This window comes from Anomaloglossus baeobatrachus, chromosome 2 (genome assembly GCF_048569485.1).
Source record: "Anomaloglossus baeobatrachus isolate aAnoBae1 chromosome 2, aAnoBae1.hap1, whole genome shotgun sequence".
NCBI classification, from domain to species: Eukaryota; Metazoa; Chordata; class Amphibia; order Anura; family Aromobatidae; genus Anomaloglossus; species Anomaloglossus baeobatrachus.
In genome coordinates this window covers 121490896-121508492 of record NC_134354.1, presented here as the reverse complement: position 1 = coordinate 121508492, position 17597 = coordinate 121490896, and the positions used below count along the sequence as shown (strand labels likewise).

The window sequence follows — 17597 nt, the reverse complement described above, 5'->3', positions numbered from 1 at the left end:
GCCCTGCTGTATCCCTGCCCTGCCATAACCCTGCCCTGCCGTACCCCTGCCCTGCTGTACCCATGCCCTACCATACCCATTCCCTGCTGTACCCGCACCCTTTCCTACCCATGCAGTGTCGTGCCCCCTTTCCTCTGTCTATTTATGTTAACCCATTATCCTTTCTCTGTTTCTCCTCCCAGCTCTGGAAGACATTTCTGCTTTTATGTTTTTGTTTTAACTTTTTAAACAGTTCAACAAGTGATAGAGGAAAACACTGTTCTCATCAAGGATCCTTCATTTAGGGATCTTTATAAATGAAAGAAAGTAGAAATATTTTTCTCTGGAATTACCCCGCAGCTCCAGTACTGCCACTCTAATGGTCTTCACTGGGACCGGATGAGATGATGTCTCAGCCATCAAGTCACTTATCTTTAATAGTTGGAACATCATCGCTTCTGGTGTGATGACAATCTATTCATAAGTCGTCTAAACACTGCAGCCAGTCAGTTGATTAGTTGTGACATCAGCAGTTCCAGCCCTAGAGGAGTACACCAGAGCTGCAGCACTGGAGTGGGTGTCTAGGGGGCTATTCCATGCTTCTTGCTTTACTTTATAAGGATTCCTGCCTTCTTTAGACTTTAAAAAAGTACCTGAAACCCCCCATTAATTGACGTGTTATTTCCTGTGCTGCTTATCTGCAGGGCTTGCCTACTGTCGTCATTTGTCCACTGTGCGAACACATCTCTCGGCCCTTGTCCATCACTCAATAATTCCACCTGACATACCCACTGATGCATCAGGTGGCTTAACCAAAGAAGTGTGGAGCAAATATCAGAAGGATATGAAGGTAAACTAGATCTCCATGTCTGCTTTACATTATCACAACTTTTTTAGCCTTGTAATTGAATGATTGTCACACGTCTTCAATGCGTCAGGTTTTCCTACATATATAACAAAGCTTAATGCATTTATTCCATGTCACTTATCACCCATCCACAGGATAGATGACAAATGTATCATTGTTGGGGATCCGGCTGCTGAAACTACTATTGATTTGAGTATGGAAGCTTCAGATTTCCCATGTGTGAATGGAGTAGTTGTGAGCATGTGCTATCACCCCTTATATAGACTGTAAATGGAGCAGTGAGCATGTGCAACCATTGCTTTATTTACTAAGGGGAGTTTGAACACATTTTATCGTGAATGATGGGGGTCCTAGTAGAAAAGAGCTGATCCTAAATGTTATTGATGACATATACTAAAGGATTGTTCAAAAATATTAAAGACAACCCTTTAAAGGTATGCCGGTTTAGCCAAACACTTTTTTTAAGGAATTCTGCATTATTAGAGTAGAGTCTTAAAGGTGCAGTCTCTTGCTGTGAAAGACCTGTCCTGTCTAGTAGCACATAGACAAACCATTGAGTAAATAGGTACTACTGTATGTAATGCTTTTTGGTAGCGCTAAAGAAAACTTGATTTAAGGTAATGTGAGCACAATGAGTATTTGATGCAGGAATTTTCTGCATCAAATCTGCATCATCTGGCAGAAAAACGTGCCAAAAAACACATGCATTTTTGGTGCGTTTTTGTGCTATGCGTTTTTCTTAATGAAGTCAATGGGTGGAAGATCTAAAAAAACACAGGGAGAAACACACCAAGAATAGAATGCTGCAGATTATTTTCTGCACCAAACCTGCAAGGAAAAAATAACCAACGTATGCACATAGCGCTTCAGAATTCTCATTGAGTTTGCTGGCATAGCTGGCATGAAGATAGGCATGCAGATGTGTGACAAATCTGCTTCAAAAAACGCATAAAAAACGCACTGTGTGCACACAGCCTAAGGCCCCCTTCACACGTCCTTGTCTCCGGTACGTGTTTGGTCTTTTTCCTCACGTACCGGAGACACTGGCACACGTAGACCCATTAAAATCAATGTGTCTGCACACACGTGCGTGTTTTGCTATGGACCGTGTGTACGTTTGGAGCATATGTGTGCCCGTATGCTCCACACGTAGACATGTCTGTTTTTCTCCGGCATCACGGGTGTCACACGGCCCACCTACAGAACGCACGGATGTGATCCGTGTGACACGCACCGGAGAAAACACACGTGTTTGTAAAAAAAAAAAAATTCTATACTCACCTTCTCCAGCACTGCTGTCTCTGCCACTGCTGTCACTTGCTTCCGACCCCCGCTCATTATGCTCATTGCATATTCACTCCACTGCGGTCCGGAAGCATCAGCAACGGGGAGTCGGCAGGACCGGAGACCGAAGATCAGCACCACGGACAGCAACACCAGGGACAGGTGAGCAGAAAGTTCCGGTTCTCCGTGTGTTATCATGGATAACACACAGAGAACACACGTTGTGCCATAAAAACGGCACACGGAGGACAATACGCACCTTTGACATGTCCGTGAAAAACGTGCGTGATTTTTACGGACGTGTGAAGGGGGCCTAACACAGATTATAACGGCTCACTCAGGGACCCATCTTGTTTTTCAGAGATACTACTAAAACAAGTAAGGTTTATCTAAAGCAGATAACCCAATCACGTTAATATCAATTAAAGAGGACCTATCAAAAAATTTTACTTTCACCATATACCAGGAAGGTCTGCTGATTACATATAATTCTTTCAGCTCTTGGCTCCCTCGTTGCCTATATTTTAGTGTTCAGAATTTTAATTTATAAATTTGTTGACTCCACTGACCAGAGTCAAAAGGGCAGGTAGATTCGACTGGTTTCCCCCATATTGGTTTTGTGTTCCAAGATGCATGGACTAACAGGCTGTTAAAGGGGTGTTATGCTCGCCGGGCGAGCAGGGATTTTAGTAAACCCACTGGGATGCAACACACAGAAACCCAGGGGAGCTTGACTATGGACTTTAGCCTGGTTTTCTCCAGAGCCCCTAATGGTAGAGGTGTTACGCTGCAGGGATTGGTCCGGATGCTACTCAGGAGACTGGTGTTATGTCGGCTGGCCCCAGGAGTATGAGAGCAACAGACACTGGCGGTAGATGAACGTCAGCAGGTATAGAGGCTCTACCCGGGATGGATGCATGGACGGCAGCAGCTGGTGATGATACTAGTGTGGCAGTGGGTATTGTGGAAGGCGGCCGAAGTGGCGGCTCACAGCAGCAGCAGAAGGTAGATATAATAGCAGCAGCACTCTGTAATACAGACAGGTATAAGCAGCAGAACTAGCACAACTTAAACAGCAGCAGCACAGTGCTAGAGAACATGACTACAGCAATGAGTCTAGGAGTAACTCATTGCCCAGGCAACTTCTCTGCCAGAGTTGCCTTAAATACCTATGGCCTTCTAGCTGACCTGGGAGGTACTTCCTGGTTAGGAGAACGCTAGCCATTTAAGAAAGGGGGCGTGTCCATGGGCCTGCCCTATGGGCAGGGGCCGGGAGCCTGCTAGGAGTACAGGCACTCCGCGGAGCTGCAGCTTGGGATGGAGAAGGGACCACAGCAGCAGGACGTCTGGACAGGTGAGGGAACCGACAACCACGCTGGAGGAGAGTAGCAGGAGAATGCGAGGTCACCAGCATGGGTGTTACAAGGAGTATTCCCATCTCCAAGATCCTATCTTAATATGTACTAGGTGTAATAGTAATAAAATTAGGAAGTACCTCCAATTAGAAATGTAGTATAGTTCTCCTGATTAGCTATGTCTCTTACCTCATGTTAGTTGCTTTTGGTCATATCCATGGATATCTAAACTGCAATGCCCTTCACATGAGGTAAGATACATGTCTAATCAGGAGAACTATACTACATTTCTAATTAGAGGAATTTGCTATTATTATTATACATATTACATATTGGGATAGGATCTTTGAGATTTGAACACCCCTTTTAAGTTCGGGAGACTTACACCTAATCCATGTGTAGCGCCCCACGGGGCAGGTGTTTTAACCTACTTGTTGCCGGGCCAGGGGTGCAGATCCTCTGCATCGTCACAGGGTGGCTTGGCCCGGTTCCGTTGCCCCAAGGCGTACAGGAAGGGAAGGATGGCAGTGGACGGGAGGCAGGAGGGAGGATGAGGGTGGTAGTGACGGTTAGGAAAGTCTTTTTAGGATCGTGACACCACCTGTGGTAAGCGGCCAGGGAGTCGCCACCGATGCAGAATTCCTCACTGGGGCAGGTGTTTTGGCAGCCGGGATGGTGTCGCTCCCCACAGGCGGAGCAGGCCCACAGGTGAATGACGAGGGCAGTAGTTCACAGGAGCGCCGACATGCAGGACAACGGTGCCTGTAAAGACAGAGACGACACAGGGGGCTGCGGTTCAAAGTTCTTTTTACTCCCAGTTCTTAGGATGCCCCGGAGGTGCCGCTCTCTGCCGCGATGGGCTTCAACCGGTCCTGGGTAAATCAGAAGCAATCACTTGTGTCTGTAGAGTGTGAGACCTCCTTTCCTTGCGTTTGGTTGTGGATCCCTGTGGCTTGAAGCGGCTTGAGGACCCTAGTGTCTCTGCTAAGTGTCCCGTCCCGTATGCAGGTGACGTGGATCCTCGCCGTGGGGCCTGGCTGCAATCCCAACCTCGGATCCTATGTGTCACTGTGCTCCGGGAAAATGGGTAGTGGGCGATGGGACTTGAAATCCCCATCCCCTGCAGATTCTGGCAGACAACATAGAGAACAATCTGCCCTAAGTCTTCTGCACCCTGTCAGCGCTGGCTCTGTGGGAACGGTTAGGCTCGACCTCCAGCTATCATGTTCTCCTCTGTCTCACTAGCTCCACTGGCTGCCTCTCGCCTTCTTCCAGTCTGGCCGGTTCTAGCAGGAGAAGATCCCCAAGCAGCACTCTCTCCTGCGACCGTGTTGTTCAGCGTCTCAAACTTTTCTGACTAGAAACTTGTTGTGTGTTTCACTCCCTCACTTCGTGCCCACACCCTTGGGATGACTCTTAGTGGCTGTTGCCCTGGTAACCTGGATTTCCCCAGATTGCCTAGCTTCCTGTGTAAGTTGCGACTTATATCTAGATGCTTTGTTTAAGTGAAACAAACACCAGTGGTTAACTCCTTCATCATCCAAGTGCAAGCATTGCACCCCAAATGAAATGCAATTCCCTGAGGCGACTGAGCCTCAGGGGCGCCACACATGCATCCGCAATCAGAGCTGCAACCACAAATCACAGATGTGTGAAACCGGCCTAAGCCATTCTTACAATGTCCAATTAGCGTGGACAGTGTCAGATCGGTTCTACCAGCGTAAGACCTGCCCTATTTCTGGAAACTAGGCCACTACGTTTGATGCTGTCCTTGTGATAGCATCCCATCTTTTTGACACTGGATGGTGGAGACACATTACTTTCGTGTATATTATAATGTAACAAACCTGTTATATGATGTGATAACCTTTTTCCACACTGCTCAGTTCACCAGTTGACACTGCAAAAGGTGTTAACATTTTAGGATGCGTATTTCTGCCTCTTATTAGAACCATTCGGCTATGTGCACACGGGACTCTGTATCTGCGGATTTTTCTGCATCAAAATCCGCAGCTTTCCCCCGGAATCCACACCTTTTCATAGCTGCGGATTTTGTGCGGATTTGACGCGGATTTGATGCGGATTTGACATGGATTTTGTTGTGGATTTTGCGTTTTGTTTTTTTAATTCAATTGAATAAGCAAAATCCGCACGAAAATCCGCAACAATAATTGACATGCTACAGATTTTTCCGCACGAAAATCCGCACGATTTCCGCTGCGGAAAAATCCGCAGCGTGGGCACATAGCCTTACAGTACCTGTGCAGCCCCATATTGATTCTGTGTTTAAAATCCTTCCATTTTACATCGTCTTTTTTCCAGTCTTGTACTTTTGCCAGGATAATAATCAAAACGACACCACTTTTTTCCATTTGTACACAAGTCATAAATCATTCTGTGCAATTTTCTCTTTGTGCTTTATACTTTTTTAATCTCCCTTACTGACAAGATGAATTTGCTATATTATATCTGATACCAGGCATCCTATTAAAGGGAATGCTGAGGCATCCTAAAACATTAAACGCTAGATTCATCTACAGGGGACACAAAGTTTGTTGATGAAAAACTTGATTTTACATTTATGGAGACTTTTCTGACTGTATCGTTTTTCTTCTCTCCCATATTTTAAAGTCTATTGGGAAACAAGATCTGGTGGTAAATAATGCCCAAGGGATGAAAATTGTAGGGATTTTATAATATTCTGATCTGTAACACTCTATTCTCAGTGATAGTAACACTATTCAGGCCGGTTTTGTATTGGAATAGCCAGAGTGGCATATAGTATATTTGTAAATTGCTCTCCTTAATGTCACTTTAAGGAGCGTTAAAAGGAGTTGTCTTTTACTAAGTCAACCTCTCTTAGACACTTTGTTTCCCAATGTAAACTAAAAAAAATATTCTATATTGCCCTCCCATATCTGCACCGATCCAATAATATTGGTGCCAGGTCTCCTAAGGCTCATGTGACATTGTCCTGACAAGTGAGTTCTGCAGCCAATCAGAGGCTAATGATTGTTCTGCTAAGTGAGTCCTGCAGCTAATCAGAGGCCACTGATTGTTCTGCCAAGTGAGTCCTGCAGCGAATGTCACATGAGCCTTGGGAGGTGTCAATATCGATGGAAGGTGCCATTATAGAAGCTGAGTATAGGATTTTTTATTTACATTTGGGTATATAGTCTTTAAGAAGGGGTCATCCCTTTAAAAAGGAACTGATCTGACACACTTGGCAAATTCCTTGTGAATAAAGTATAACTTGCGTGCTTGAGAAATGTTGTTTTCTTCGGCGCTCTATTGGGAGACCCAGACGATTGGGTGTATAGCTACTGCCTCCGGAGGCCACACAAAGCATTACACTAAAAAGTGTAAGGCCCCTCCCCTTCTGGCTATACACCCCCAGTGGGATCACTGGCTCACCAGTTTTCTGCTTTGTGCGAAGGAGGTCAGACATCCACGCATAGCTCCACTGTTTAGTCAGCAGTAGCTGCTGACTATATCGGATGGAAGAAAAGAGGGCCCATATAGGGCCCCCAGCATGCTCCCTTCTCACCCCGCTTGTGGTTTGTAAGGTTGAGGTACCTATTGCTGGTACGGCGGCTGGAGCCCACATGCTGTTTTCCTTCCACATCCCCCTGAGGGGCTCTGAGGAAGTGGGATCTTACCGGCCCCAAAGCCCTGAGGCCGGGCTCCATCCACAGACCCATTGAACCTGCTGGATACGGAGCTGGGTACCGTTCAGGGACATGGCCCTGCACCATTCAGGTACTCTGTGTCCCCGTACACACAGGCACAGCACACTCCAGACTTGCTGGGTGTGCTAGTGCGCCGGGGACAGTAAAGGGTTACAGTCACTGCAGCCTAGCTGAGTGACTTTATGTATGGGGAACTACCGCGCCGGACGCTCCGGGAGCGGCGGCGCGGCTGGGACTTGTAGTGCGCCGGGGACTTGGCGCCGACCGCGCTTTTACGGCGGCGGCGCTTATAAATCCAGTCCCCGGCTTTTGCGGCCTAGCTCCGCTTCGTTCCCGCCCCCACCCTGTCAATCAGGGTAGGGGAGAGACGCTGTACAATCAGCAGCGCCGAGGGCTGGAGCCTTATTTACATGCTCCAGCCCTCTCACTGGACACTGTGGGACGCCGGTTTCCCGCTCTGACTTGGGGGCACGCCCACGGCCCGCCCCTACTCACACGAGCTGGAGAAGGACGCCGGCAGCCATTCCTGCAGTCCGAGCTGAGAGAACGGACTCTGGGCAACCAGGCACAGGACTAGGGCGACCACACACCCGCTTATAGGCGGGCGGTAAGCGGCACCTGAAGTGCTGACCCCACTAAATACCGCAGTTGTCCATTTGTATTTTTATGCTTATACTGCATAGGTCACTATTTTTGGCTATATGCCCTCTTAGATGGCGACACATCAGCAGCAGGAAAGCAGGGGTGCTAAGGCACAGGCTTTCTATGCTGCTTGTATTGCATGTACTGAAGTGTTCATGTGTATTTATGCTTGTATGCTATACACTGCACTGTACGGTCGCTAGTCTGGGCTATTTTCGCCTAGAATGACTAGACTACAGCAGCAGAAAAGCAGGGGTGCTGAGGCACAGGTTTTTTCTATGCTGCTTGTATTGCAGGGGTTGCAGTGTTCATTTGTACTTATGCTTGTATGCTATACATTGCACTGTATGGTCGATATTCTGGCCTATATTCCCCTAGATGGCTAGTCTACAGCAGCAGAAAAGCAGGGGTGCCAAGGCACAGGCTTTCTATGCTGCTTGTATTGCATGTGCTGCAGTGTTCATTTGTACTTTATGCTTGTATGTTATACATTGCATTGTACGGTCGCCATTCTTGGCTCTATGTCTTAGATGGCTAGTCGGCAGCAGCATATAAGCAACACAGGCTTTCGATGCTGTTTTTACTGCATGTGACACTGTTCCACGGCACTGAACCCCATTGTGTGCAATGCTCCCCTGGAGCACTTGGTCAGCCGGGGTCTCTACTAGACGTGACCAAAGGAACCACCTGTCAACCCTGTCCAAGGACAGGGATGGAGTTGCATTGGGATAGAGACTTGCAGTCCGGACAGGCCATGGGCAAATCATTGCTCCCTGGCCACCCTCATTGGGAATAAAATCGGTTCCCCGGGGGGGGTCCCAGGAGGCTCTCTGTATGATGAGGCAGACGTAGCTCATCAGGACTTTGATTCTGACAACGCTCCCAATCCGGATACACCGGATGGTGACGCCATAAGGAATGATCCTATAGCGTCCATCAATGGAATGTTGGATCTTTCTCCCTCAGCTCCCCCAGCGGAGGAGTCAGCTTCACAGCAGGAGAAGTCCCATTTCAGTAGCTCAAACGTATTTTGAGTTTTTTTCTGGCCACGCTGACTTCAGAGAAGCAGCCCAGGAACACCACGCTTACCAGATAAGCGTTTTCCCCAAACGTATTAAGGATACACGTTATCCTTTTCCCCCTGACGTGGTCAAGCGCGGGACCCAGGGTCCAAAGGGTGGATTCTCCAATCTCCAGGCTTGCGGCTAGAGCTATAGTTGCAGTGGAGATGGGACTTCACTTAAAGATGCCAGACAGATAGACTGTGGTTGAAATCTGTCTATGAGGCTATCGGCGTGTCGGTTGCTCCGGCATTTACAGCCGTATGGGCACCCTAAGCTTTTCAGCTGTCCTTGCACAGCTTGTCTTGAGCATATGTACATTTGTGCCGCAGGGGCGTCCGTATCCTCGCAATGTCTGCATTGCGACTTACCCTATTAATGCTGTCCTGGAAGGACAGTCGAGGTTTCGGTCCTTCCCAAGCTCGGGCAGGTCCCAATTGTCCTCGTCCAAAAGAGCTGAAAACTCCTCAGAGGGGCTCAGTTTCCGGGGGCTCAATCACGCCCAAGGAAGGCAGCCGGAGGAACCGCTACCAAGGCGGTCTCCTCATGACTCTCAGCTCTCTCATCTCTCCGCATCCGCGGTTGATGGCAGACTCGCTCGCCTTTGGCGACATTTAGCTGCCACAGGTCACAGACCGGTGGGTGAGGGACATTGTGCCCACGTGCACAGGACAGAGTTCTGTTCTCGTCCTCCGACTCGATTCTTCAGAACGTCCCCACCTCCCCACCGAGCCAATGCTCTTCTGCAGGCAGAAGGAGTGGTAATCCCTGTTCCTCTTCAGGAACAAGACACGGTTTTCCTCCAATCTGGTTGTGGTGCCAAAAAAGGATGGCTCTTTCCGTTCCGTTCTGGACCTAAAACTGCTCAACAAGCACGTGGAGGCCAGGCGGTTCCGGATGAAACCCTCCGCTCCGTCATTGCCTCAATGTCTCAAGGATATTTCCTAGCATCAATAGACATCAAAGATGCTTATCTCCACGTGCCGATTGCTACAGAGCACCAATGTTTTCTACGTTTCGTGATGGGAGACGACCATCTTCAGTTCGTAGCTCTGCCATTCGGTCTGGCGACAACCCCACGGGTGTTCACCAAGGTCATGGCGGCAGTGGTAGCAGTCTTGCACTCACAGGGACACTCTGTGATCCCTTACTTGGACGATCTACTTGTCAAGGCACCCTCTCAAGAGGCATGCCAATTCAGCCTGAATGTTGCGCTGGAGACTCTCCAGACGTTCGGGTGGATCATCGACTTCTCAAAGTCAAACCTGTCACCGACCCAATCACTAACGTCTCTTGGTATGGAGTTTCATACTCTCTCAGCGATAGTGAAGCTTCCGCTGGACAAGCAGCGGTCACTACAGACTGGGGTGCAGACTCTCCGTCAAGGTCAGTCGCACTCCTTAAGACGCCTCATGCACTTCCTCGGGAAGATGATGGCGGCAATGGAGGCGGTTCCGTTTGCGCAGTTTCATCTGCGTCCTCTTATTGGGACATTCTCCGCCAATGGGACGGGAAGTCAACATCCCTGAACAGGAAAGTCTCCTTTTCACAGAAGGACTCTCTGCAATGGTGGCTTCTTCCCACCTCATTATCACAGGGAAGATCCTTCCTACCACCGTCTTGGGCGGTAGTCACGACAGGCGCGAGTCTGTCAGGGTGGGGAGCAGTTTTTTCTCCACCACAGGGCTCAGGGTACGTGGACTCAGCAGGAGTCCACCCTTCAGATCCATGTTCTGGAAATCAGAGCAGTGTATCTTGCCCTACTAGCCTTCCAGCAGTGGCTGGAAGGAAAGCAGATCCGAATTCAGTCGGACAACTCCACAGCGGTGGCATACATCAATCACCAAGGAGGGACACGCAGTCGGCAAGCCTTCCAGGAAGTCCGGCGGATTCTGACGTGGGTGGAAGCCACGGCCTCCACCGTATCCGCAGTTCACATCCCCGGCGTAGAAAACTGGGAAGCAGACTTCCTCAGCCGCCAGGGCATGGACGCAGGGGAATGGTCCCTTCGCCCGGACGTGTTTCAGGAAATCTGTAGCCGCTGGGGAAGGCCGGACGTCGACCTAATGGCGTCCAGGCACAACAACAAGGTCCCAACCTTCATAGCACGGTCTCGCGATCACAGAACTCTGGCGGCAGACGCCTTAGTGCAAGATTGGTCGCAGTTCCGGCTCCCTTATGTGTTTCCACCTCTGGCACTCTTGCCCAGAGTGCTACGCAAGATCAGATCCGACTGCAGCCGCGTCATACTCGTCGCCCCAGACTGGCCAAGGAGGGCGTGGTATCCGGATCTGTGGCATCTCACGGTCGGCCAACCGTCGGCACTACCAGACCGACCAGACTTACTGTCCCAAGGGCCGTTTTTTCCATCGGAATTCTGCGGCCCTGAACCTGACTGTGTGGCCATTGAGTCCTGGATCCTAGGGTCTTCAGGATTATCCCAAGGGGTCGTTGCCACCATGAGACAGGCTAGGAAGCCCACGTCCGCTAAGATCTACCACAGAACGTGGAGGATATTCTTATCCTGGTGCTCTGCTCAGGGAGTGTCTCCCTGGCCTTTTGCATTGCCTACCTTTTTTTCTTTCCTGCAATCTGGGTTAGAAAAAGGTTTGTCGCTCGGCTCCCTTAAAGGGCAAGTCTCGGCGCTATCCGTCTTTTTTTCAAAAGCGTCTAGCACGACTTCCTAAGGTGCGCACGTTCCTGCAGGGGGTTTGTCATATTGTACCCCCGTACAAGCGGCCGTTAGATCCATGGGATCTGAACAGGGTACTAGTTGCCCTCCAGAAGCCGCCCTTCGAGCCTCTGAGGGAGGTTTCACTTTCTAGACTATCACAGAAAGTGGCTTTTCTGGTAGCGATCACATCTCTTCGGAGAGTGTCTGAGCTAGCAGCGCTGTCATCCAAGGCTCCTTTCCTGGTCTTCCACCAGGACAAGGTAGTGCTGCGCCCCATTCAGGAGTTTCTCCCGAAGGTGGTATCCTCTTTTCATCTTAATCAGGATATCTCTTTGCCTTCGTTTTATCCTCATGCAGTTCATCGGTATGAGAAGGATTTACATTTGTTAGATCTGGTGAGAGCACTCAGAATCTACATTTCCCGCACGGCGCCCTTGCGCCGTTCGGATGCACTCTTTGTCCTTGTCGCTGGTAAGCGCAAAGGGTCGCAGGCTTCTAAGGCCGCCCTGGCTCGATGGATCAAAGAACCAATTCTTGAAGCCTACCGTTCTGCTGGGCTTCCGGTTCCATCAGGGCTGAAGGCCCATTCTACCAGAGCCGTGGGTGCATCCTGGGCATTACGACACCAGGCTACGGCTCAACAGGTGTGCCAGGCAGCTACCTGGTCGAGTCTGCACACTTTCACCAAACATTATCAGGTGCATACCTATGCTTCGGCGGACGCCAGCCTAGGTAGAAGAGTCCTGCAGGCGGCAGTTGCCTCCATATAGGGGAGGGCTGTCTTGCAGCTCTAACATGAGGTATTTCTTTACCCACCCAGGGACAGCTTTTGGACGTCCCAATCATCTGGGTCTCCCAATAGAGCGCCGAAGAAGAAGGGAATTTTGTTACTTACCGTAAATTCCTTTTCTTCTAGCTCTTATTGGGAGACCCAGCACCCGCCCTGTTGTCCTTCGGGATTTTTGGGTTTTTTTCGGGTACACATGTTGTTCATGTTGAACGGTTTTTCAGTTCTCCGATGTTACTCGGAGTGAATTTGTTTAACCAAGTTATTGGCTTTCCTCCTTCTTGCTTTTGCACTAAAACTGGTGAGCCAGTGATCCCACTGGGGGTGTATAGCCAGAAGGGGAGGGGCCTTACACTTTTTAGTGTAATGCTTTGTGTGGCCTCCGGAGGCAGTAGCTATACACTCAATCGTCTGGGTCTCCCAATAAGAGCTAGAAGAAAAGGAATTTACGGTAAGTAACAAAATTCCCTTCTCTTTTGCCATAATGTTAAAGAAGATCCATAGCTCTTCTTAAATACCGGTTGTAGTAACTAATTGTACTGACTATAATTTAATAATGCTACTAAAACAGACGAGTCAGGAGCGGTGACGTCCTCTTTAACATTGGTTTTGTAATTACGGCCCTCCTGGAGAACAGAAGTCAGAGGTAGAGATGTCTGTAGCACAAAATACTTGGCAAGTAACTTGGAAAGAAGGGCCACTTCATATAAAAAGCATTCTTCATGAGCCCAGCTTTTTACAATAGAAATACTCCTAATGCTGCGCTTTGTTCCGTGTCACAGAATTACAAAGAGCTGGAGCTGTTGAGGCTGGTGTATTATGGAGGAGTGGAACATGATATTCGCAAAGAGGTTTGGCCTTTTCTACTTGGGCATTATAAGTTTGGCATGACTAAGAAAGAAATGGACAGAGTGAGTATTTTATTTCTTATTCTTCACCTTCAAGACCCATAAAACTATTCAACTTCTTAATAATTTCTTTATATTACGATAAAAGATCAAACTATAGAGGTGTACCTAGAAACACAGAATAAAAAAATAAGTATTATGCTATATAAAAAGTCATTTTTCTTTGGATATAATTGTACTTCTGTCTAGCTCCCTGATGTAAGGGAGGAAACAGTAGCGTAACTAGAGTTCGATGGACCCTGGTGCAAAATTTGGACCCGCCCCTCCCCCCTTTTGTTGGTCAGATGTATGTACAGTTGTGCTCAAAAGTTTACATACTCTGGCAGATTTTTTTACTTTGACTTTTGATCAGGGTCATTTGGATGTTTTTGGTTGTCATTATGATTTAAAAAGAGAAAACACAGTAGTATGATAATAAATGGCTTCACCCAACCACTAATTACTTATAGCAACAAGAGGGCAGCAGTTTTAACCTGCCCAAGCCAAAGGATCTAATGCATTGACGGGATGCAGCAAATATCCCTAAGGCCAGAGTCACACTTGCGCGTGCCTCGCGTGTAACTCGCAAGAGTCTCTCATTGAATCACCCGACATGGACTCACACTCAGGACAGGAGCGTCTTAGCTGCATAGACATACATGCAACCGACCCGCTCCTGTCAGGAGAGTGTGAGTCCATGCCGGGTGATTCAATGAGAGACTCTTGCGAGTTACACGCGAGGCACGCGCAAGTGTGACTCTGGCCTAATAAAGATGGACGCATCACAGATGCAAAACACTAATGAAGCAATCATTCACAAACTACCAATGCATGGGGGTGGGGATTGCTTAGTGATAAAATTGTACACAAAATAGACTTGTATGGGGCACCATTTACACATGTAGGTGCGCAGTGTATGGCTAGCAGCCTATTAGTTACACTCATTCTATTAGACTAGGCGGGCTGCACAGCACTATATAAGTGGATACCCCAGTTTACAAGGCCTACATTAAAGGGCCTGGCTGCATCCTTTTAATATGCGGAGAGTAATTGCTGGAGCAGGAGCTTGCCTTCCACCCAGCTGCTGATCATCAGTATTCTCTTGGTGCTTAAATACTCCCATCTTCCCTGGACTGGTGATGGTGATATGGTGATATAATTCAGTTCATTCTAGCTCTGGTTGCAAGCAGGTGGCTTGCTCTCATCTGTAGTATTGTTGCTGAAGCTTGCTAAACTGCTGTCTGTGTCATCTGTAGTTAAGTAGTTTATGCTTTTTCCCTCGTGTGTCACCCTTGTATCTTCCTTTTAGCGTTTAGTGGGGATGATGAAGAGTTCATCCCACCCGTTCCCTATTTAGGGTTCAGTACTAGGGATACCTAGGGTCAGGTATCTGGCTTGGTGCATAGGTGCGAAACCTATCTAGGGTGCGGAGAGAGCCAAGGGACCAGCAGTAGGTTTGGCCAGGGGTCACCATATTCCTTTTCCCTAGACGCAGGGGTCCCCTTATCTTATGCCACTCACTTGGAACTTCCCCGTACCTAGCGTGACAGGTGATGACCATATAAAAAGCCACCTAAGCCTGTTTCATCTCCAGAGCCCAAGAGATATAACATGTATACAACACCATTATCGAATTGTTTTTTCAAAGTAAGGGTCTCAAATATACAGCTTGCAGGCCGCATGGGGCCCCTGAAGCAATTTTTGTAGCTTACTGACAGGGCAGACTGGGCTAAATGACAGGAGGACAGCTATTGGCTGGGCCGGCACTGTGTGTTCTGACTTCCCTCACCCCATCCACATTACAGAATAGCAGACACGGTCAGAACACATGCTGTGTACAGTCCTGTCTGCTGAACGATGTTTTACAGCGTGCCTGACTCTGTACCTGCTGAAGAGGATTTCCAAGCAGCGGGGCCAGATTGGAGACAAAAGGGGAGTTTTGTTACTTTTTGGAGGGGGTAGAGGAGTCCAACACAGGGAATGCAGAATCTTCTTTACTTCTGGATCCACTCCTGGCCAGCAAGTCTGTGGCTAATCATAAGATATTTGTTTGCAGTGTGGCTGCCCTGATTTTAATATTAGTACATTTTACTATCAACAGTCTCGGTAGTAAATGTTCCACAGTTTGAGAGCAGATCGCAATGCATCTGAATGTTACTTCTTTGCCCCTTTATTTCATGTTAGCCTGTTGATTGTTTGATCTCCAGCCTCAAAACACCCTGGCATTCACTTGCAGTAGGGCATACATTCCAATGTAATAGCATGTATGGCCATTAACTGTTATTATTATTATTATTATTATTATTATTATTATATAACAAATACAACAATTGTGTCCATAATTTCACATTATCATTTTCTTTATCTGTTAGATTAAAAAAATATTCTTGTTTTTGTTGTTCCCCAAAGGTTGATGAGGCGATTGCTTCCAGGTACCAAAAAGTGATGGCAGAATGGAAAGCCTGTGAAGTGATAGTCAAGCAGCGGGAAAAGGAATCTAACTCGGCCATCTATGCTAAGCTTTCATCTGGTAGTAGTATTGACAGTCATGTGCAGCGTCTGATTCACCGGGACTCTACCATTAGTAATGATGTGAGACGCCTCCATTATTCTTTTATTTAGATAGGCGCTTTTTATTTATCAATCTCTGCCTAAATCAATAGTACAAGTGAATATAACAAACTTTGTGATATATCTTATTAAAAAATCTTATAAGGAAAAATGCTTCTGTTTTTCCACTTCTTCACCTCCAAGTTTCTAGAACTGATTATTAAATCCAAATTTACTGGTAAAATCCAGGAGCGAATGATCAGCTCATTGAGGGATCAGATTGCAATTGTCTGTAAGAGTCTATAGAGAAAGGGAGCTGCAGGGTGAGGGGTGCACAGGCTCACTGCTGAATACACAGCCCTTTTTGCCAAAAAAGTTGCATATTTTGCACATCGCATAGTTCGGTGAAAGTTTGGCAACTTTAGGAGTTGTCCTGTCTGCTTTTTCAAAATTTTTGAAAAGAGGGGGCAACTTGGCGGAACAGGGCATGACCTTGTATAGCCCAACAGATTCACTGTAATTTATAGCACAAAACTTAAAACAGAAATATGCCCCAGTTCTAGACCCGAGTACCGTATATTTCTGACGCTGACGCACAAGCATGTGCCTTTTATTTAATTTGGTGCATCTTACTCCAGTACACTCTGGATGAAGACTGGCATACAAAACATCAATCTTGCTGAATCCCCCCTAAATTTAGTACTGGATTCACAGTAACACTGCTCAGTATTGATATAAAACGCCGTCCATGCTGTTACTATTTTTCAGGGTGTGCTACATACAGGCGAGCAATAATCCTTCGTTTCTGTGTTTGCTTTAGCTGCCTTGTAGTCAGGGTATAAAGAGTTAATAAAACTCAGGTATTACGTTATCTATACTTCAATATGGAGCCACTGACAAATTCAATTAAAAAAAATAAGCCATCATACAACTATGTTGACAAAAACATATGGCTGTGGGAACGTGACAATATAATTAAAAAAAAGAGTTTAACCTTTAAGTCAAAATAGATTTGGTCATTAGCAGGTTAAAGAAAGTATTTGGAGATATAAGACTTTGGTTACACAAATCTTGACCGGCTGGAGGATGTGAATTATTCTCCATACTCCCCTTCAGCAAATCTATATAATAAATGTTGGAATATGCAGAAATCTGTGACATTTTTTGTTCTAGGATTATTATATAACTAAATAAGTATCTGATCATTTATGTTCTTAGTGGACATTTATTTGTTTTTAATTGAAGGAAATGGACAATATCATATATACTCATTCAAATGAAACTTATAGATAAAATATTGTGTCTCCAATGGTGACGTGTAGTAGCCCTGGTTTATTTGCCAGAGACAAGCAGGAAGACATAGACAGGGAGGCTTCATTTATAGAAACATCATCCGGGCCTTCTTCCACCAGCATACTTGCAAATACCTTCTTTACCAAAATATGATAGTTGGGTAAATAGGCATACCTGGCATTGAGGGCAGTGATGGTGTTTATAGTAAAACGCTAGTGGTCTAGGGTAGTAAAGGGATAGTATCTTTGGTGGTCTATGGCAGTGATACGATAGCATTTCTGGTGGTCTATGGTAGGGATAGGATAACATTCCTGCTGGTCTGAGACAATGAAAGGATAGTATTCCTGGTGGTCTACAGCAGTCATATGATAGCATTCCTGGTGGTCTGCCCATGCAATGAAAGGATAGCATTCCTTGTGGTCTAGGGCAGTGAGAGGATAGTATTCCTGGTGGTCTCTGGCAGTGAAAGGATAGCATTCCTTGTGGTCTAGAGCAGTGAGAGGATAGTATTCCTGGTGATCTACGGCA

General features: G+C 47.1%; 1 protein-coding gene across 3 annotated transcripts in view; it reads left to right on the top strand.

Annotated features, from left to right (window-relative positions):
• Positions 1-17597, top strand: part of SGSM2 (small G protein signaling modulator 2) — a 511886-nt gene that overhangs the window by 454374 nt on the left and 39915 nt on the right. For all 3 annotated transcript variants that reach the window (XM_075335301.1, XM_075335300.1, XM_075335299.1), the window contains 3 exons: positions 684-829; positions 13122-13250; positions 15636-15818. In XM_075335301.1, coding sequence (XP_075191416.1) covers positions 684-829; positions 13122-13250; positions 15636-15818 — 458 coding nt within the window. The remainder of the gene's footprint in view (positions 1-683; positions 830-13121; positions 13251-15635; positions 15819-17597) is intronic.